This window comes from Panthera leo, chromosome D4 (assembly GCF_018350215.1).
Source record: "Panthera leo isolate Ple1 chromosome D4, P.leo_Ple1_pat1.1, whole genome shotgun sequence".
Lineage (NCBI taxonomy): Eukaryota > Metazoa > Chordata > Mammalia > Carnivora > Felidae > Panthera > Panthera leo.
The window spans coordinates 79,690,532-79,713,443 of record NC_056691.1 but is presented as its reverse complement, the minus strand read 5'-3'; the positions used below and the strand labels follow the sequence as shown (position 1 = coordinate 79,713,443).

The following is a 22,912-nucleotide window of genomic DNA, read 5'->3' as shown; positions in this document are numbered from 1 at the left end:
AGCATTTCTGGTCTTTGCCCAGTAGAGGCTGGTAATTTAGACCCCCCCCCCCCCACTGCCTCCAAAATCATTGTGACACTTGAAACCACCCCTGCAAATTTCTAAAATGTTCCCTTGGAGGATGACACTACTTATATGAAGACCCTCTGACATAGACAGATCTAGAATTTCTAAACTAAAGTATTAGCCTATTGCATTTTAGGTAAGAGTAGATCTAGATTTAGGATAGTAGGTGTAGAGGTTTTTTTTTTTTTTTTTTTGAGGTTTGTTTACTTAATTTTTTTTATGTTTATTTTTGAGAGAGAGAGAGACAGACAGACAGAGTAGGGGAGGGGCAGAGAGAGAGAGGCAGACATAGAATCCTAAGCGGGTTCCAGGCTCTGACCCAGCACAGAGCCCGATGTAGGGCTCAAACTCACAAACCGTAAGATTGTGACCTGAGCTGAAGTCAGTCAGACACTTAACTGACTAAGCCACCCAGGCGTCCCAAGGTTTATTTATTTTTGAGAGAGAGGGAGCGTGCCCCCAAGTGGGGCAGGGGCAGAGAGAGAGGGTGACAGAGGATCTGGAGCAGGCTTTGTGCTGACAGCAGAGAGCCCAATGCAGGGCTTGAACTCACAAACTACAAGATCATGACCTGAGCTGAAGTCAGATGCTCAACCCACTGAGCCACCCAGGTGCCCGAAGGGTAGAGATTTTTTTAAAGGAGCAGTTAAATGGAAGAGCAGCCATTGAAATGGAATTAACAAGACTTAGCAATGGACTGAGTATGTGGCGAGGAAAATACCTGGGAAGGTGGTAGTACTGGTACCAAGAATAGGAAATGAAGGAATAAATTTGAGCGGGTAGAGGGAGTTCAATTTGCAATGAAATTAAAAAAAAATTTTTTTTAAAGTTCATTTATTTTTAAGAGAGAGTGCAAGCAAGGGAAGGGCAGAGAGAGAGAGACAGAGAATTCTAAGCAGGCTCCCCAGTCAGTGCAGAGCCTGATGTGGGGCTTGATCTCACAAACTGTGAGATCGTGACCTGAGCTGAAATCAAGTCAGATGCTTAACTGACTGAGCCACCCAGGTGCCCCTGGGATGAACTTCAATGCAGTCGGATGTGATGGAGATTCCGACAAGGTTCTGGAAATGTAACATCAGAGCTTTGGGGAATAGCTCAGGGCTAGAGCAAAAGGTTGAGGAGTTAGTGACATTTCAGCTATGGCGATAACAGTGAAATTTCAAAAGGACATGGAGAGGAAAAAAGAATGGGGCCTAGGATGGATCCTTGAAGAGCGTACTTAGGGAAGAGGTAAAGAAGAATGGTGATGAAGAGAGTTTCAAGGGCAGTGAAAATTGCCTGTATGAAAGAGGCACTGGCCAGTGTTTGTTCAGTTGGTCATCAGAGTCACATGCCTCCAAGAGGCAGTTGAGAGCTGAGATCTGATTCTACCAGTTAAATATTTAAACCTTGCTGCATACGATAGTTTATTCCATTTGAGTTACAGCTCAGTTTTCTGCTTACGTTTGTTATATACCCATCCCTGGAATTTTTTTATATCAAAGTATTGTTTCAACCTCTTCTGAATTGAGAGGGCTTTTTTTTTCTTTTATATAATGAAAAACAGTCTACGTTTATTTACTCCCCTTTCATCTTTAGGCTGCGTCATTGATGACCTCCTTGAAAACACGTTGGAGTATACTCAGTGCAGCAAACAGGAGTCTATAGGAAAGGTTGAAATAAAACCAAAAAGGAGCAGAGAACAATGACTCCTAAAGGCTTAGCGGTTTAGACTTGTACCACTAGAAAATGGAACTGAAATCAACCAAGTTATTCTCTGATGCTTCTCTAGGGCATAAAACTGAGTGGCCCAATATTTTCCTCTATAAATTAATTTAAAAATTAGGATAATCTCTCCCTTTTTTTTTGGTTTGTTCATATCACATTGTGGTAAAATATATACTAGATTGAGGAGCTAATCATGCCGTTTCCTAAGGCATATTTGTGGAACACCTAGATTTATCATTTTAACCATTTTTCAAATGTACAGTTCAGATTATCTAGACACACTGTCCAGTATACTAGCCACTGACCCCGTAAGGCTTTTGAGCTCTTGAGATGTGGCTGGTCCGGAGATGTGAAATGGGAAATACTCAGTAGATATCAAAGACTTAGGGTATAAAATATTTCATTAACAATATTTTTGATATATTGAGCTAATGAAATTTGTACTAAATTTGTTTTTACAGTAAATAATAGAAAAGTTTTAATTACGTATGTAAATTGCATTCGTGGTTTGTATTGTTTCTCTTGGAGTGCTGTTCTAGATCATTGGTTCTCAAAATATTGCTGATACATTAGAATCACCTGGCAAGCTTTGAAGATGATCGGGCCCCACCTCAGACGTTCTAAATTAAAATCTCTGAAGCTAGGGCCCTACATAGGTGTTTGATGAAGCTTCTCAGATGATTCTTCCCCCCCCCCCACCCAAAGATTTTGTTCTTAAGTCATCTCTACACCCATTGTAGGCTTGAACCTACACCACTGAGTTCACGAGTCACCTGCTCTACCAACTGAGCAGCCCAGTGCCCTTCTCCAGATGATTTTCATGTCTCATATGACCATTGAGAACCACCAACCAATTCCCATCACTTATTTTATAGGGAAGAACCTGAGTCTCTAAATAGTAAAGTGACAACAAATATAGTCTAAAATGAAGACTGTATTTCTCCTAGGGTTTGTCCAAGTTGAAATTCATGCTCTACCTCTTTCATAAGTCGTAGCTATTTTTCCATTGTCTGGAACAGTGGCTCTTTACCAACCCTTAAAGGCAGAATTGTGGCTGATTTTAGCCATTTCATCCTTTCCAAAACCAGTCATTTGGTGATTTCCTGCATAGTGTGTCCTTGTCATAGTGACTATATTTGTTATGTCCTCAAAATGCCTTTGTCAATTCTTATTATTACTTTTTTGTTATAAAGGTAAATTGTGAGCATGATTTAATCATTATACCTTTAAACATAATTAAAGCTAATCCTGAATTATCATAATTGGTATATTTTCATCAGAATAGAAATAAAACCTACTTTTTCTGCAGAATCTTTTTTTTTTTTTTTAACATTTATTTATTTTTGAGAGACAGAGAGAGACAGAGCGTGAGCGGGGGAGAGGCAGAGAGAGGGAGACACAGAATCCGAAGCAGGCTCCAGGCTCCGAGCTGTCAGCACAGAGCCGGATGCGGGACTCGAACTCACAAACTGTGAGATCATGACCTAAGCCGAAGTTGGACGCTTAACCGACTGAGCCACCCAGGCGCCCCTCTGCAGAATCTTAAGGGGCTTTACAAGCTCAGTGTGTTGAGTTGTGAAAGTCTGGGGATAATTTATCCATGGTTTTCTTAGAAGTTGCTTTGCACATTTCAGGATGGCTCAAAGAATTAGCAGTTAGCCTTTGCAGAAGTTAACCTGTGATCTGAGAGATCTGAGGCTTTTCCCTGATTGCCCTTAGAGTAAAACCTGTTCCAGTGGGCAGCTTTACTCTTCAGCATTCTTTATTTGTTCGGGATGTGGGTCATGGATAGGCATGCAAATGTATACATGCAGTCATAGGTAATACCCTTCATCTCAAGCTCAAATCAGAAAGCTCGTGATGGTCAAAGATTGTGAAATTTTACAAGTAGAAGCAGCAAGGGATGCTTTAGTCTAGCACTCCTCTTGTAGCCTGGCAGGTTAAGGGAAACGGACAAAACCGAAAAGCTTGCATTCAGTCCCCGTGCTGTTAACACCATTTTTGGTGACCCTGAATGAGTTGTATTAGCCTCTCCATGCTTTGCTTTTCTCAGCTATGAAGTGGGAATGCTAGAGGAGGGGACCTTGAGGTTCTACTTGAAGAATACCACGGTTTGGGGATTGATTGGCCTTCTTTAGTGTTTGTTTTCTTACTAACCTCCCTGTTTTTCTCTTGAAGGGTCAGATGACTTGTCTGCAAAACTGTGGGATGTGAGCACAGGACAGTGCGTTTATGGCATCCAGACCCACACTTGTGCAGCAGTGAAATTTGATGAGCAGAAGCTTGTGACAGGCTCCTTTGACAACACTGTGGCCTGCTGGGAATGGAGTTCTGGAGCCAGGACCCAGCACTTCCGGGGGCACACAGGGGCGGGTGGGTTGCCCTTTTTCAGGGGTTTCTACAGTTACTTTAACTTCATTCCTTAAAACCGGAAGCCAAGAATATGACCCCCTTTTTGTTTTTTAACTTAACCTGCCTCTCCCTCCTCTGTTTTCTCAATAACAGCAGTTAATCCCTTTATTTAAGGTACCCTTATTTGGAATTTTTTCCTGAATTTTGCTTTTCATTGGCCCATTCAAAACTCTTCTTTGTACCATTATGCAGGGAGGGGGCAGTTCTCCTTACCTATTTCATTTACACTCCATTGAATAGTCCGTCCTTTTTGCTTTTTATCAGCTTCCATACTTCCAAATTGAGTAAGTCCTACACTTGTAAATTCAATCTACTTTATTTGTAGAATCAGGGCTAACCATCCTTTGGAGTGACAGTGGTTCTCAGATTGTGTGAGCTACACACTTTACATTGCATTGGAGCTTGGTTGACAACTGATTAAAACAAACAGTGCCTAGAGAGAAGACAAAGGAAACAGATACCTGATTTTTCCTAATAATTTTATAGTGGCCTGGTGTGCAGAAATCGGTCATTTGAATATAGTCTCAAGACCAGAGCTTCCACCTCTGTTGCATTGTATTTTGGAGCTTTGTGCAGAAATCATGTTGAGCTGCTTCCCAGCCTCTTGTGCAGCAGCTCCCTTCCTTTCCCCCATTTACCCACTGCACTCGTCTTGGAGAGTCACAGTCTGTGCTCTTAAGCGTCTTCTCGGACTCCCTGAACAGGTTTCCCAGTAACCTGTATTTTGTCCTAACACTCATCATACAAATAAGTCTGATGTACCAGGCTATACTGCCAGCAAGGCAGGGTCCTACCTGTCTTGTTCATCCTTACGTCCTGAGTTCTTTGTGTTGTGTCTGGTGCTTAGTAATACTTTGCAGTGAACCTGGCTGTTTTACTCCTGAAGACCATTTTTTCACCACTTTGTTTTTCATCTTACACATTTTTCCTCAGTCTGCTTATTTGTTACCACTTGTTTGTTATGGAAATGAATATTGGAAAATCTGTGGTTTAGCATGGAACTTACTAAATTGAGTATACTGTTCCATAGTGTCAAGATGTACATTGACTTCCAGGTGATCAACTTCAAGAGCCCTGCTCTAAAAAATTTCCTCGTTACTGTTCCCTGGACATTGCTGTGGCTTTTCCATAATTCCATGCCTTTGCTGTTCCCTCTACCTGCAATATTCTCTTTCTTTTCTTGATAAACTCTACTCATCCTTCAGGGCCCATCTCCAATATCGCCTCTTCCCTGAAGTCTTCCCTGATACCCCTGGGCAGAGTTAGTCATTCTCCTTGGTGTTTCCCTAGCAAGAGGTAAACATTTAATTTTTTTGGACTTCCTCCTTCACCCCTCACTTAGACTGAGTTCCTTAAGGAAAAGCCCTTCATCTCTGGGTCCCCAGTGTTCCTTTAGAGTTTGGCAGGCATTTAAAAACAAATGTTTTGAGTACTTGCTGTACTCAGGCTAGAACTTGCTGTTTTAGGTGCTGGGGGTACACCTGTGAAGAAATTCAAACCGTTTGAGAGAATGGTTTAGTCTGACCGTTGAGATACTTGTGTGTCTTTTGTTTTTCTCGTTACACTGGCTTTTCTTGATTATGGGTATTGTTTTCTTGATTATGGGTATGATTCTTGAAGTTGAGTCTCACTGCAACAAATAGTGCGCATCTAAGCAGGGCCACCTATGTTCCTATTTTCCCTGCATAAGCTGGATTAGCTTTGTGTCGGATCAGGCAGGCAGTCCTGAGTGGAAATGCCATTATCTCCAGTACTGCTTTTACCTCTCGCTTTAAAGCTAGCACAAGTGTAAAAGATTGCATTACTCCAGGGACGTTCCATCCTTAGAATAATCAGCTATAATAATAACAAGAATTTTGAACGGGATATATTTTTTATCATAAAATTCTTAACTGAGTAGCACCATTCTTAACAGTAACTGTGGTTGAGGAATTATATCATTGAGCAGCTAGGGAGAATGAATGTTATTGAACTCTATTATAAAAGACTCTCGGGCATGTTTTAACTCTGTGTATGTTGTATATACTAGTGTTTAGCGTTGACTACAATGATGAACTGGATATCTTGGTGAGTGGCTCTGCAGACTTCACTGTGAAAGTATGGGCTTTATCTGCTGGGACGTGCCTGAACACACTCACCGGGCACACGGAATGGGTCACCAAGGTAGGAAGACTTACAGGAGAAATCTCGACATCAGGCTTTGAAGGGGTGAGGGAGCTGGGGGTGGGGTGGAGGATGCTGGGTGCTGCTTTGTAAGTGGTAGGGGAGCCATAAGACGGAGCAGGTGCGCCCACAAAGCGTGATGGCCAACAACAGTGACCAGCAGGTAAGAGGCACTCAGTAAATAGTTTAACAGATGAATGGACTTACGGACATGGAAAAATACTCACAATATATTTGGTGGGTAGAGGGAACAAACACAATAAAACTCTAGAGTAGGATACCAGTTTCTGAATAAATATGTTCATGCACCGAAATGTTGAAGGTGGTTATTAGGAACTGTGGGTGCTTTTTTCCCTTTAGGATAAGCATATTTTTTAATCAGAAAAGCAATTTTCATGTAAAAAAAAAAATAATTGCAAGAAGTGGGACAAAGAAAAAATGTATAAAGTCCTTAAAAGAGTATTGTGGTGTTTACTCATTTTCAAAAAAAGATGGCCGTGAGGATCAAATGCAATATTAATCATGAAAATGTCATGCAGAAACACTTTTCCTGAGCTTACCAGGTATTTCTGTGAGGGCTGGAGGATACAGGAGTGAACAAAGCAGACCCAGGCTTGATATGGATGTTAGCCCAGTAGGAGAAAGAGTTGTTAAATAGTAATTTCACAAATAAATATATAATTACAAATTGTGTTAAGTGCCATGAAGGAAAGAGTGCAGTGTTCTGTGAGGAAGGCTAGGAGGTATCTAAACTCTTTCAGGGGAGAGCTTTTTGAGAAAGGACAAAATATGAAGAAATCGGAGGTAGCTGTGTACAGAGTAGTGGAGTGTTTCCGTGTGCACAGAGTATGCCCAGGCCCTGGGTGGGAGAGAACCTGGACCATTTGATGACCTGAAGGCCAGTGGAGCTGTGCTGGGGTGGTGTGGGAGAGGTGGCCATCGTGTGTGCCTTCCTTGGCTGTGTTAAGGATTGTGCATGTCCTACATGTAGCAAGAAGCAGTTGGGTGTTCTGAGCAGGGAGAAAACAGCCGCTGAGTGAACAGTGGGTTGGGGTTGGGCACAGCGGACACATCGAGGCCAGTTAGGGGTTTGCGATAATCCAAGCAAAAGATACCTGTGGCCCGGACCGAGGTGGCAGCTCAGAAAGAGAACACACACGAAGGATATGTCTTTAAGGTAAAGCCAAATGAGCGTACCGACTCTTGGGGAACAAAGAAGAAAGAATCTGATGTCCAGTGGGTTTCAGGTCGGGTGGGTGAATGTGTTTACCTGAAATAGGTGGAGCTGGAAGGAGAGCAGTTGGTGAGCAGGTCAGTAACAGCACTGAACTGTACTCTTAAAATGGTTGAGATAGGACATTTTATGTTCTGTATCTTTTACCACAGTTCTGTATTGGACACATTGAATATTTCAGTGGAAAAGTTACATAAGACAGTTTGGTGTGGTGTTAAAAACACTGGAGTTGGGGCCAGGATGCTGACCGTGATGTTTTAGGCAAGCTGCCCCTCCCTTCGGGGCCTGACTTGTATCTGTTAAATGTTCCTATGAATTCTGAGTGAGGTCATGGCACGGAACCCAGCAGGGTGCGTGCGGTTAGTAGGTCTGTGTTTCAGTTGAGTGTGCAACCCGGGCTTCAGAACAAGTGAGCCTGGCCACCTCCTCACTTTGTGCTGACTTATTACAAAATAACTGGCACCTAAATGTCTACAGACTATCCCCAGTGCTAATGGATGGCTAGCTCTTATTTCATCATCATCGTCATCATTTAATTGTTTTATTTCATTTTCATTGCAATTGTGAGATCTAATACATGCCTCGTCCCCTATTTTAAAGATGAGGAAACTGAGAAACAAAGGTGCTAGACGGTCTTGTCCAAGGTTGCAGAGTCAGTATATGGCAGATTCTGGTCCCAGGTCCAGTGCGTTTTCCCTTACAATGCACATGCCCGTGCTCCTGAATACAGATTATTTGTAACTATTTCTAGGTTTACGGACTGTTTTCTTTCCTGTTCCTCACACTTTCTATGAGGTCACATTTTACAGTTTTTAAAACCATTCCAAATGTTTGCTTCCAGATTAAAGTTGAAATTAAATGCTGCCATCATTAGACAATTTTAGATCCTGCTGAAAATATAGAGACTGTGGTTGTACTAACTAGAGGCTAACTTGGTCCTAGAGTTACAGCTTAGCTGTTCTAGCGTACCAGCTCATTTTGGGCTCTTTTTCCTATTTTAATTTTTAAAAAAAGGAATCTAGAAACAGTTTTAAAAGGATCTTTCTGTAACATGGATGTTTATATTTCTAGGTGGTTTTGCAGAAGTGTAAAGTCAAGTCTCTTTTGCACAGCCCTGGAGACTACATACTCTTAAGTGCGGACAAATATGAGATCAAGGTGAGGTTTTTTTTTTCCTCCATTAATTTGCCTCATCAAAGAAAAACTGGCAAATACAAGGAAATTAAAATGGTGTAGCACAGGGGGAATATTTTAAGGGAAGCAGGAATGTCTTAGTATAAGCCATCTTAAACCCATTGGAAAGAGAATTGCTTGTTATTTCTATGTACAACGCAGTTTCTAACCCTGATTTGCAAGCAAAGAAAAAAGAAAACACAAATTTATCTTCACATTCTGTTTTCTTAAGACACATCTCAGGGTGCCTGGGTGGCTTAGTCGGTTGAGCATCTGACTCTTGATCTCGGCTCAGGTCATGATCTCGCGGTTCGTGGGTCCCGGCCTCACACTGGGCTCTGCACTGGTGGCGCGGCGGAGCCTGCTTGGGATTCTGTCTCTTCTTCTCTCTGCCTCTCCCCAGCTTGTGTGCTTGCTTGCTCGCTCGCTCTCTGTCTCTCTCTCTGAAAATAAACTTAAAAAAATAAAAACCACACATCTTGTACCCACTTCAATTCTTAGATCTACACTATGAAAACGAAGATTTACTTGTATAATAAAAACAATTTGCAAAAAGTTTACAGAGCGATCTTATATACATTCTTTTTGCAGTTTTTAAATTGTTTTGTGTGGTAGGCATCTTCATTTTGGGAACTGAGGTTCGGAGAGGGTACGGATTTTACCCAAGATCACACAGTACATGCATGCAGCATCAGAACTAGGACCCATGCCTCTCAACTATAAAACTTGTGGCCTTTCTCATGTACTTCACTTTATACTGCCTTCAGCAACCATAGGCCGCATTGTGTAAGGGTAAGCTTGTCTATGGTGATGTGATTTGTCATCTTGTCTAATATTCTTTTATCTGTAGATTTGGCCGATTGGGAGAGAAATTAACTGCAAGTGCTTGAAGACATTGTCTGTCTCTGAGGATAGGAGTATCTGCCTGCAGCCAAGACTTCATTTTGATGGCAAATACATTGTCTGTAGTTCCGCGCTGGGTCTCTACCAGTGGGACTTTGCCAGTTATGATATTCTCAGGTAATGTTTCCTATCTTTGACGGTCTGTTCTCTTTTTTCTTTTTCTTTTTGTTTGTTTGTTTGTTTGTTGTGTTTTAATAGTAAAGTCAAGACTGAATATTTGGATAAACCAGTCAGTAGTTTGTGTTTGGGAAATGTTTACTACATCAGTTATAAACAGGGTTATATGCCGAAAATCACACACATAAAAATATTAAAGGCAATAATTAGAGTTTCATGCTAGAACCTCAAAGATCTAGGTTCTAATCCCTCCCCTTACTTCCCCCTTTCAGAGTTTAACATGCTTTTCTGGAAAACGAGAGGCTTGGATAAAAAGAACTTTCAGATCTCTAGTTCTAATATTTTTTTAAAATATATTTGTTTAAAGTTTTAGACAGATAAGGTATATTTAGTAAAATAATGATTTTTTAATTAAATTTCTTATTTTAATTCCAATACAGTTGCCGTGCAGTGTTACTACATTGTACACCTGAAACTACTGTATTTCAATTCCGTGCAACACCTAGGGCTCATCAAAACATGTGCACTCCTTAATCCCCGTCACCTATTCCATCCATCCCTTCACTCACCTCCCTTCTGGTAACCATCAGTTTGTTCTCAATACTGAAGAGTCTGCTTCTTGGTTTGTCTCTCTCTCTTGCTCTCTTTTCTTTTTCCTTTGCTCATTTGTTTTGTTTCTTAAATTCCGCATGTGAGTGAGATCATATATTTGTTTTTCTCTGACTTAGCATTCTACTCGATAGCTCCATCTATATAGCTGCAAATGGCAAGATTTGATTTTTTCTTTTATTTATTTATTTATTTTTAAGTTTATTTATTTTGAGAGAGAGTGTGTGATCAGGGGTGGGGCAGAGAGAGAGAAGAGAGAGGGAATCCGAAGTAGTCTCCATACTCAGCACAGGGGCCCAACATGGGGCTTAGATTTCACGACTGTAAGATCATGACTCGAGCCCATCATGAGTAGGACGATTGACTGACTGAGCCACCCAGGTGTACCAAGATTTGATTCTTTTTTATGGCTGAATAACATTCATGTATACACACACACACACACCACATCTTTTTTTTTTTTTTATTAAAAATTTTTTTTTAAACGTTTATTTATTTTTGAGACAGAGAGAGACAGAGCATGAACGGGGGAGGGGCAGAGAGAGAGGGAGACACAGAATGGGAAGCAGGCTCCAGGCTCTGAGCCATCAGCCCAGAGCCCGACACGGGGCTTGAACTCACGGACCGCGAGATCGTGACCTGAGCTGAAGTCGGCCGCTTAACCGACTGAGCCACCCAGGCTCCCCACATCTTCTTTATCCATTCATCTTATCGATGGATACTTACGCTGCTTCCATAATCTGGCTATTGTAAATAATACTGCAGTAAACATAAGAGTGTATGTTTCCCTTTGAATTAGTATTGTTGTATTCTTTGGGTAAATACCTAGTAGTGCAATTGTTGGATCATAGGGTAGTTCTATTTTTAACCTTTTGCGGGGTCTCCATACTGTTTTCCACAACAGCTGCACCAGTTTGCATTCCCACCAACGGTGCACAAGGATTCCGTTTTTCTCTGAATCCTTGCCCACACTTGTTTTTTCTTATGTATTTGATTTTAGCCCTTCTGACAGGTGTGAGGTGATATCTTATTGTGGTTTTGATTTGTATTTTCCTGAAGATGAATGATGTCGAGCATCTTTTCATGTGTCCATTGGCCGTCTGCATGTCTAGTTCTGATATTTTAAATTCCACTTCCTGGTCAGTGAAATTCTGCATTAAGGGATCAAGTGACCTTCTGTTGACTAGTAGAAAGATGGAGGTATTTAGAGAAAAACAGAATTTGTAGGATTTCTCTTCAAAGAAATAAGAAGAGGTCCGTGGACAAAATAATTCTGTGATACTTTAAAGTACTGCATACTTTAGACCCTTCTTGGAGATTGATGGTAGTTGTAAGCATGCTGGAGGCTGATGGAAGCCAGTGCCGTATGGTGATGAAAAGAACTTACTTTGGTGATAAGGCTTGGCTTAAAATCTGGTGCCATCTCCTATGAGCTGGATGATTTTATGTAAGGTTCTACCTTTCTGTGCCTCAACTTCCTGACCTATAAAGTGAAGACTAAACGGAATACCTGTAACGAGGACCAAGTAGAGGACCAAGTACGAGACCTGGCAGATCTTTATTACCAATAGCTCTGAGAGGCTCTACACAAAGAAGCCTGTTTGCATTTGTTTAACCTCCTGTACCTCAGTCTCATTGTATACAAAGCCCTTTTTTTGAGGAACACCTACTAACGGTTCAGAGAATTAGTGCTCCACAGAATGGTTCAGGAAATGCTGGCTTGGAGTTGTACCGAAAATTGAATGTTCTCGTCATTGTTTTTCTCCATGACTGTTTGAGGGCAACTGGTATGGGATCTGTCATGCTAGCCAATAGGACTTTGTCAGGCCCGGTCTCTCTGGTCAGACAGTTATAAGTAACCCCTTTTATATCTTCCCGGAATCAGACTTAATATTTCTAACCAATTAGCTTTCCAAGCTGTCAGAATCATTTCTAGAAATGATTGATAATTATGCTTTGAGGAAAAAAAAGACTGGAATAGATCCTAGAAAACTTTAGTCTATGCTTTTCATTTCATAGATGGGGAAACTGAAACCAAGAGAAGGTAGGGGCCTTGTGCAACATCCCCCTAATTTACCCTAGTCCTGCGTCTGTTCATCCTTCTTTCTGTCCATCTGTCTATCCATCCATCTGGCATCATCCAGTAGGCATATGCTTCAGGTACCAGCAAGCCAGAGAGAAGGAACTTTTGAAAGAATGTGATACTTGGCAAAAATCCAAGTAGTCACCATGGGAAAAATCTGATCTTTATTACAGTTTAGTATTGTTTTTGTTTTGAATCAAAATTTGGATAGGAGGGATGCAAAGGTAAGGTGGAATGCTTAGAATTTCTAAAGGTTTTATTTTGATCCCACATTTACCTTTCTCATGTATGTATTTCTCTTACTCAGAATGGCTTAAAGAGTCCAGAGTTCCAGAAGAAAGTTGTGTTAATTTTTGTTATTCAGATACACTAGCTTTGAGCAATAAACCTACACATTTGTTTGCTGCTAGGAAGTGTTAAGTTTAGACTTTTCTTTTTAAAATGTTTTTATTTTTGTTTATTTTGAGAGAGCGTGTGCGCACACCCACAGCATGGTATGGGCAGAGAGAGAGGGACAGAGGGAGAATCCCAAGCAGGCTCTGCGCTGTCAGCACAGAGACGACGTGGGGCTTGATCCCACGAACCATGACATCATGACCTGAGTTGAAATCAAGAGTTAGACACTTAACCAACTGAGCCACCCAGGCACCCTTAGATTTTTCTTTGAAAGGGGGCCATTTTATTTATCCACGGGATACAGGTGTGCTGTTTCGAAGGGACACATGCACCCCCATGTTTATAGCAGCACTATCCACAATAGCCAAAGTATGGAAAGAGCCCAGATGTCCATCGGCGGATGAACGGATAAAGAAGATGTGGTGTGTGTGTGTATGTATATATAATGGAGTATCACTCGGCATCAAAAAGAATGAAATCTTGCCATTTGCAACTACGTGGATGGAACTGGAGGGTATTATGTGAAGTGAAATTCGTCAGTCGGAGAAAGACAAAAATCATTTGATTTCACTCATATGAGGACTTTAAGAGACAAAACAGATGAACGTAAGGGAAGAGAAACAAAAATAGCATAAAAACATGGAGGGGGACAAAGCATTAAGTGACTCAAATATGGAGAACAAAGCGAGGGTTGCTGGAGGGGTCGTGGGAGGGGGGATGGGCTAAATGGGTAAGAGGCACTAAGGAATCTACTCCTGAAATCATTGTTGCACTATATGCTAACTAATTGGGATGTAAATTTAAAAAAATAAATAAAATGAGAACAAATTAAAAAAGAAAGGGGGACATTTTATGTCTTGCCTCCTCCTCACCCCCTGCAACACAAATAAACCAGCCTCTTTTGAAATCTTAGTGCAAGTCCTGTGGCCTCCGTTGCTGAGACCAGGCAGGGCCACTTAGCTGAAAAGAAGCAAAGCACACGTGGTAGCATGGTGCTCAGGAAATCGGAGACAGGCCGTCTCTTGGGCTAAGTTAACTCACTACAGCAAGCAGGGTGATTTGGGTTCCAGGGCCCAGAGGGCACGGCAGGGATATCTGTTTACAGTTCTAAAGTAATCAAAGTTAAAGGGGCTGTGAGCCTGTCGAGACCTGCATTCCCCTCTGCAACATATTTGTGCTCCAGTGGCTGGAGTCCTATCTGCTAGCCACCCGGTTACCTAAGTTTCTGGTTGTTTCCTGCTTTGCATTGGTGACGTGGGACTTACTGGACTTTTCTGCTGTTTTCCCAGTTTCCTTTGGATCTCTTTCGTAGGAGTTGTTATTTACCCATGTTCATTGCACCACTGCTCTATTTGTTAGCAGATATTTATTGAGCACCTACGTATGTTTTTGGCATTGGGATATGTACTGGGAACCTGCAGAACTACTTACCAAACTTGTAGAAATTACTAACCAGCAAGAGGGAAGACTGACATTAAATAACTAGGTGTTTTAGTGGTTGGGCTAAGGGCAACACAGTATGGGGTACTTTGAGACCCCCAGCTAGTTGAGCAGTAAAGGAAAGCTTCTTTGAAGAAGAGGTTTGAGCTGAGCCCTGAAGGATGAGTGTCTGCATTAACTAAGTGCCAGCGGATGGTGTGCAATAAGGAGCATTGTAGACCGAGTGACCTGGCTGTTCAAAGGCCCTGAGACTGAAGGAGCCTGGTGCCGGAGACATGAGTGCAGTAGAGAACCACCAGAGGGTTTAAAGTTAAAAGAGGTGTTAATAGGATTAGATTTTAGAGTGAGATTAGCTGACTAAAAGGGGCAAAGAATAGCTGTGGGAAGACCAGTTGAGACTGTTGGCAGCTCAGGCAAAGGATGACATCTTGGATCAGTCGTGGCAATTTCGCTAATAGCGAACAAAGTAGAAACTTTAAGAGGTAAAATCAGTTGATCTTGGTATTGAATTTGTTGCTTGAGTGAGGTGGAGAGTTCGGCGGTTGTCATGGTTTGTTACCTGAGCAACTGGGTGAAAGAGCAAGGAAGGAAATAAGGAAGAGAAACAGGGTTGGCCCACACTTCAGTTTTGGACAGGTTGAGTGTGGGGAATAGGTCGTCTTCACTACTCAGTCCCCTCCCTTTCCAATGTCCGCTGAAATCTGCTCGGACCCTAGTTCTCTCTTCTAGAGGTCATGACGTCTGGCCTCACATGTCCTTCACTTCGTACGTGTGGGCGGTGATCGTGTATAGTTTCCCTGTCCCTGCCAGCTCTTTTTCTCCCCCTGTCAGCTGATCTCCCTTGTGTTCTTTCTTTGTCCCAGTTACCAGGCCCTGCCTGTTCTGGGTGAGCTCTCGGGCACACGCTAGTTGGCAGTGTCCTTGTTAAAATGCGGGTCAACCCGGCCTTTCACAGGCCCCCCCCCCCCCCCCCCCCACTGTTCCAGAGCAGGGTTTGCGCATCCTTCTCTCACAGCTCTCTTCCTGGTGCCTCCAAAGAGGACGTCAGCTTTCCTTGTCAGTCTTGGCGCCTCACTAAGTGTGCAGACGACAGAGACTGTGTTTTTTTGTGCGTTTCTTTTGCTGTTTGGCTGGGCCTCTCCCGTTCTGTGCCTTTGTCGTCAGTGTTTGGGGAAGGTGAGGGGTGCCCTCTCCACACCCCCAGTCTTCCCTAACAATTTCTGATGCATCTGTTGTTAGTGTTTCTGGATTATTTAGGAACACCTTGGTTCTTCTGGCCTCTGCTGGATTTAGGGTTGGCTACCTGCCGAGTAGAGTAGCACTGGAGCCACCTGGTTTCCAGTCTTTGTTCCAGGCACAGGAGGCTCCCACAGGCCAGTGTTCTAGGGTTTGATGAATCCATCTTTTTACCTAGTGGTACGAGTTGAGTCTTGCATTCTAATTCTCCCTGGTAATCCTTAGCCACAGTATGGACCCCAGCGGGACTTCAGTTTTCACCTAAGTGAGATAATCTGTAAGATCCTTTCCAGCCTGGGTGGGCATCTTGCGCCTTCAGAGATACGCATCAGACACTGCCTTTTCCCTTACGTGCCGCTGTTATCATGTCAGGGTTCTTCCTCTTCCCCCTTTTTAAGTAAGCTCAGCTTTTTGTCTTTTCCATTTTATTGAAAACTTTCATTTAACTCTCTACATTTTCTTGAATTTTGTATTGGTTTTTAATGTCTCCAGAAAAGATTACAGTGGCAGAAACAGAAGTAAAGTTGCCTTCTGGTTCATGTTTCCTAACTCTCGTCTTTGTAGGGTCATCAAGACTCCTGAGATAGCAAACTTGGCCTTGCTTGGCTTTGGAGATATCTTTGCCCTGCTGTTTGACAACCGCTACCTGTATATCATGGACTTGCGGACAGAGAGCCTGATTAGCCGCTGGCCTCTGCCAGAGTACAGGAAATCAAAGAGAGGCTCAAGCTTCCTGGCGGGCGAAGCATCCTGGCTCAATGGACTGGATGGGCACAATGACACGGGCTTGGTCTTTGCCACCAGCATGCCTGACCACAGTATTCACCTGGTGTTGTGGAAGGAGCACGGCTGACGCCACGAGCTTACCACCGCTGACTTGACTTTGGGTGCCGGGGCTGCGGGTTTTCAGTGCAACCTCTGTGGCAGCCGACTGCATGAACCAAAGTTCTCACCTAATGGTATCATCGCGCAGTGCACAATCATTTATCCATGTTTGCCAGGGGGCCAGGGCTCGGGGCGGGGGAGGGCTTGTTTTATTGACATACAGCACAGCATGCTAGTGGGGGTACGCCATTGACTTCATTTGTACTTAGTTATGTTGGTCAATAGAAGAGGATGCATTTTGGGTTCATCTTTCTTGAATATTGGTTTTAAGTAAAGAAAGTTAAATGGCTCATTAATCTGCTAATTGGTTGCCTATAAAAACACATTCAGTCTGTTATTAAAGCTTTTTACCATCGCCTTTTTTTCTTTTGAAGTTGAAGCAAAGGTGCTATGATGTTGTTCCAGCAACTTCTCTCACGTGGGGCTTAGCTTTTATAATAGCCAGTGTTACAAAGACCACTGAGTCCTGTGACATTCATAAACTCTCCACCACATACCAGTTCTAAAGAAGGTCTGTCTTCCAGGGCGTATCAAGTTCTATAAATTGTTCACAACACATTCTAAACCCTAGTACTTGGCAGAGTCAGGGTTGGCCAGGTCTGAGATGTAAGGGAGTTCTATGGTTTTCGTTTCCGTGTGGAGCAAGCTGGCCATCGGTCCCCTGCCGCCTGGGTGAGTGCACACAGGTGACTGGTACAGTAGAAAGGGCGCTGAGCTGGAAGGTCGAAGACTGGCCCTGTTACCTAGGAACCCTGTGACCTCACTATATCACTTCCGTGGGCCCCATTTTCCCTGTCTGTATAGCCAGGTGTTAAGCTAAGTGATTTCTGAGGTTTTGGTCCTGCATCTACTGAAGTGTGGGCAAAAGTTGGTATTTCAGTTTTGTCTGATTCATGGTTTCTTTTGGGTTGAAGATAATAGTTAAATGAAATCATTGGTACAGAGTTATTATCTATAAGGGAGTCAGATGGACCCAGGGGAAATGTAGAAAATATAACAGATTCCCTAGAATGTTAGCATTTGGATGTTAGCAGATTGGATGTTAGCAAGATGTTAGCAACTGGATGAAATGCTGAGGAGAATCTTGGTTCTTTAAAAAGACAGTGGGCTGTCTTTGAAGGAAAGGTACCTGAACCTACCTTGTTCTTCCTCCTTTGCCTCTAACTTGACACGTGGCTTCAGGCTGGTTAACTTTTTATCTCTGGGCTTAGATTAGGGTTTACAAACTCAGATGCCCAGGGCAGCCATGCAGATAACATAAATGGCTGAAAGGCGTTAGGGTTGTGCTGAATCACGGAAAGCGTATTTAATGGGGCAGTTACTCAGCTCTCAGTGGTGGTGGGTCTTCATGATTTCTTTAAGAGGGAGTAGAAATCCAGATCTTTATTTGAAACCTCCTGATTTTTGAAATGTTGACAACTAATTGTAGATAGTGTAAAATACAATGAGCTAAACCAAGCATGTCTGTGGGCTACCAGTTTGCATCCTCTACCCTGTCATTCCTGTAAAGTTCGGTAATTCTGTGATCCGCAACGGGAGTGTTTTGACATCGTCGTCACAACATTAGGGACAAAGTAGAGGGAGCGAGCTGTAGGACAATTCAGCTGTTTCCCATTGTGTTACAGGAAAGTGAGGGGGCGCGTTTCATCCGCGGGCCAACAGGAAAGTAGTTTGAAGGTGAACATACGAACTGGAACCCCATTTGCAGCCTCCACCTGGGAATATGTTATTTGTTCTTGCTGACGCGAATATGAAAGCCTGTCCGTTTTACAGGTGGGAGAAAGGCTCCCAGCAGAGCTGAGAATGATGCCAGCCCTGGTGGGGACCCAGCCCTCCCACATTCCGCAGTAGCACAGAGCCCGACGGTGACCTCTGAAGGCCTTCGTAAAGTTAATATTCTAGAGAATTCGTGTTTGGCTTCAAGGACAGGTTTAGTTAATATTCTTGTTGAGACTGTGAGGGGATGAGGTAAAAGGGTAATGTGTTCTCCATCCCCAAAGGCCATGGGTTCTGTGCGTGGGCTCCTCTCCGTCTTCCAAGAACCGGAACCAGAATTGCGGCCGGAACCGATTTCACAGGGGCCTCAGGAGACTTTGGGCGGTGATGAGGGCAAATGACTTTTTCCTCTTCCTCCAACCTGAACAAATAACTGAGATTGCAGATCTGATGGCCATCCCTACGCCCACCTCACTCCCAGATATATCCAGCAGGAATTATAGTCATTTGTGGGAATTTTTTTTTTTTTTTTTAATGACCAACCTGGCACTTTTACGGCACGTCCCATTTCAGTTTTCAGTGGACACCGAAGTTCCCATCAGGTAGCGTGGCGCAGCTGGTTGGGACAGCAGTACTTGAGGCAGTGGTTGGAGTCCTCACTTAGATTCCTCCTCACCAAAGGCCTTCGTTCCACCTGAGCGGGTTATTTCAGTGCTTTATAGATGCCGGATTTAGCCATACAATGGCCGGCTTTTGTGAAAATGAAGAGCTAACGTGTCCTTTGAAAGAATAAAGCAAACTGGAGCATCAGAGGGTGGGGAGGAGGTAGCTAAAGCTGTAGTTTCTTAGTCCCCTTTCATTGCCTTACAAGGTTGTCTTCCCCGCGCCCTGACTTGCGCTCCCTTAGCTCTGAGGGGAGGCAGCTGCCTTTTCCTCTTTTGTGAACATGCTCGTTTCTGAAAAATTCGCAAGTCCTGAGCACATAGACTCCATCCTTTCTTGATGAGCGTTGGATTTCTTGAGTGAAGATGTGTGGTGGGAGGGAGGGGCTCCTCACCTCTCAGCTCCATAAGGGTGGGGCTGGGGGTCCAGGAGAGCTGAGGGAGTGGGAAGTTCTAACATTCCAAAGCAAAGTCATTTCCTCCAGCCCCGTTGTTTGCAGTAAGAAGTCAAATTCGGCAAAACTGATACCAGGCTGACCTTCAGACCTGTCAGAGGAATAGGAAGGAAGCCTTCTTTTCAGGGGTGGGTCTAGACTTTGAAAAGTTCCATGGGAAGGTGCACACGTTTGGATAGCTTTTTGTAAGTGGAAGGTAGGGAATAAATACTGTTACTAAATTTTAGATCGCACCTCATTTTTCACAGTTAAAAAAGACCCTTGTGGCCATTGCAGACATCGGCGAAGTGTGGATGAGGGTGATGTAATCATTCCAGTGTTTGCGCTCGAGAGAGTGGTCACTGCTCTGCATTTGTAAAACCACTTCAGGAGAAAAGAAATATTTTTGTAAACGGTATCATTTTAGACAAGAAGTGGCTTGTTCGGTTCGGCATTTCGACCTAACAGAAATGGCGAAGGATGGAGGTGCAGCCGGGTTTTCCGCCGCTGCTCTGGCCAGACGCGGCCAGCTCCTTGAAGCGGGGACAGTGCCCCCTAGCTTCTTGGGGGCCTGGAGGTGAAGCTTCCACCGCCACTCACTCTACCAGTCTCGGGGCCTCCGCTTGGCCTCTGGCAGGCCTGGGCGACCTGCAGGTGCCCTCCTCAGTCAGGAAGCGCGCAGAATCAGATCACTGCTCTAGGACGCCGTCTGGGGCGGGCCACACGGTCCCCTTTGCCTTTAGGGACACAGGATTTGTCAGGGCAGGAGGGAAGCTCTTGAGGTCTGTCCCCGTGACACAGCCTTCCTACCTGGTTATGCCGGTGCTGGCCACGATATTTGCAGGACACCCGAGACACCCCAGAGGATTACGCGGCCCCCAGACAGAGTGTGATGGCAAGAGCAGGTTAGCGTCTTGGGCAGAAATGCCCACTAGGTGTCTTCGGCAGCGTGGGAGCAGAGGGTCGGTCCCTTGTGCCTACTCTAGGAAAGTGTTCCCCAGAATGAATCCTCCGGTGGAGTCCTGGGTAGTCTTTGTACCACTCCCTTATCAGGCTGAATGATCGTGCTCCGTTCAAATGGGTGTTGGCTGTCGAGTTGTTTCAGGGTGTCTCCGGTCTTCCTACGACAGGGGACTTCGGTCGCTTCCAGTTAGTATTACGGTCCTGACGAGTCGTAACCCCGTGCTGTCGTCGCCGCCTAGAGAACCCAGCCACGTCTGCGCTTCATGAATGTGCTCAGAGAAAAATGTTTTTGCATATTTCAACCTGGAAAACTATTAACGCAGATGACAAAAGCTCACAATTACCCTGTGTCCCTCTACTCACATTGTGAACAGACGCATTTCGACTAATTTAGACTTCGTACTCTCGACGAGAGCGCTCAGGTTGAAAAAGGCTGGTCTCACCAATCCGACGTCTGTAGCAACGTGGTCAAAATGTGTTTCACTAATTTGATGTCTATTGTGATCTAGGGGGAAGGAGGTGAAGTTTGTATCTGAAGTGTCTGTGGGGTGGGAGGAGAAAGGGACTGCGTGAGCAGATAGTGGAGAGAATGTGGGACAAGATGTCTTTAGAAGATGAGAAGTTACTTTCACGCATCGTATGGAAGCATTCTACTGTGAGTGATTGTGCTAACTATAAATCATTGATGTCTATACATTAAGACAGGTTCTCTCAATTAGGCAACATTTGGTTAGTCAAGTCCAAGTTATTGTTTGTACTTGAAAGTAATAAAGCTGCGTTTCCTTAAAAATACATTCTGTAGTTTTAAGACTATTTACTTGCCTTCTTTCCCCAGTGAATTCAGGTGGGACTTTGCGAGAGTTGATCGCGTTTTAGAATGTGTTTTTTAGAAATGGAACTGGCTGTCGTGTGATCTAAAGCGACTCTGTTCCTTTGCTGTTTCTGCACGTTCTAGAACGTAAGCCCAATAATATAACAATTTCTGAATGAGATCCAAGAGGGAAACAATACGTTGAAAAGTCAAATGCAAGGAAAGAATTTTGGCGACCTCCATGAGTAGATACAGACAGGGGGAAGTACCATGAATGCAGGTTGCAGAGCTTGGGATTCTCCCTTCCTCCACTATTCAGCCCATCTCCTAGTTGGGTCATTCTTCTTCATTTCAGTTTGTAAGGCCCCTTGTTGTTCACCAAACATCATCCTGTACCTTTGATCCCCAACGACACCATCATAGGGCAGGCTGTCCTGTTATACAGAGAAAATTGAGGCCTGAAAAGTGGCTAATTGCTTGGAGGAGTAGTGAGCGGTGATGAGGGGGTTGGGGCCCAGAGTTTTAGCCTCCGCAGACCTAGACCCTAGATTTTCCCCACCTTTCCTTGTTTCCCTTCCCATTCTCTCCCTACTTCAAGTCTCTTGGATCCAAACCTGGACTGTTCCCTTCCCCCTTCATCACTTGCGTGTGCCTTTCCGCCCGTTCACACTCTGGAATGCTTCCGGGGAGTCTCGCCAACCGCTCCTTCAAGCACATGGCTCCTCTGTTCAAACCACCTCAGTGAGTCACTATTACCAACAGGGGTGGGGGGTGGGGGGAAGAGGGTCTAGTCTAGATGTATTAACCTACCCATAATTGAGTCTCAACTCATCTCTTCAGTTTTTGATTTCTTTTCCTGGCTTTGCACTTTGGGTCTTTTCCCAGCCTCATGGAAAAACCCCCATTGTTCCTTTCTACCAGCCCTAGGGGCAGCCTTTAGGATCCCACTGACCTTCCAAGATCTTTAAAGCCTCAGCTAACCAGCATCCCTCAACTCAGCCTGACTCAACATTTTTGCCTAGGGTAGTTAGTTGTGCAATCTGTTGGCAGTTCATCACATTGTACCTTTTGCAACTGGCAAACCATTGACTTTCACCCTTGATCCATAACTTTTTCCAAAGCCAGGTGAATGCCTTATCTCCCCAACAACAGTGTAAGGTTGTTATTATCTGATGCTCAGTAAGTTCTTGGGAAGATATTTTAATAAGTTCCACGGATCATCTTAGGGGATATGTTAACTGGTAGAAAAATAACTTTTGAGAGGATAAGAACACTGAAGCAAAATGAAAGACCAATGACACAGCTCTTCCTCTTAGACTTTCCTGTTCTGCTGTGTCCTATGAACATCTACACTGTTCTGAGAACATTTGGGCAGAATGTTTGATGATCATTGCGTGATTAGACACAGGCAGTCCTTTCCAGTGAGATGTTCCTGTCCTTTGCACTTGAACCACATGTTCTCAATTTGTGGTAAAGATAATCCAACAATAATACAAATTTATAGAGAAAATTACCCAGAACTCCTGTATCATAACAATTTGTAATATTCTCTTCTAATCCTTATGCACATAAGTATGGACTTACATGATTGCAAATCATTTTTTATTGTGCTGTCAGAAATGTGCTTGAAGTCTTTTCAATTAGCAGAATCCTTTGTAATATTCTTTTATTACCATAGTTTGCAAAACCATTCTTGTTTTGATGAATAATTAGGTAGCTTCCAGTTTTGCTTTTCAGATAATGCTACAGAGAACTTCTTTGTGCATATTTTTTTTAGGACAGTTTCCCAGTATAAGACTCGTCGGTAAAAGCAAAGGAGAATTCTTTCTTAACATTTTTTTGGTCACAAACATGGAAGGGCACATACACCTTCCATATAGTATATAGTTATAAAGTGAACAC

The 22,912-nt window shown here is 43.5% G+C and overlaps 1 protein-coding gene across 2 annotated transcripts in view; it reads left to right on the top strand.

Annotated features, from left to right (window-relative positions):
• The window catches only part of FBXW2 (F-box and WD repeat domain containing 2), a 32,542-nt gene extending 11,549 nt beyond the window's left edge, over positions 1 to 20,993 (top strand). The window contains exons 4-8 of one of the 2 annotated variants that reach the window (XM_042912208.1): positions 3,952 to 4,146; positions 6,215 to 6,348; positions 8,654 to 8,740; positions 9,606 to 9,775; positions 16,104 to 20,993. In XM_042912208.1, coding sequence (XP_042768142.1) covers positions 3,952 to 4,146; positions 6,215 to 6,348; positions 8,654 to 8,740; positions 9,606 to 9,775; positions 16,104 to 16,392 — 875 coding nt within the window. In that variant the 3' untranslated portion in view covers positions 16,393 to 20,993. The remainder of the gene's footprint in view (positions 1 to 3,951; positions 4,147 to 6,214; positions 6,349 to 8,653; positions 8,741 to 9,605; positions 9,776 to 16,103) is intronic. The other variant, XM_042912209.1, reaches the window with a different exon arrangement.
• The last annotated feature ends 1,919 nt before the right edge of the window (positions 20,994 to 22,912 follow it).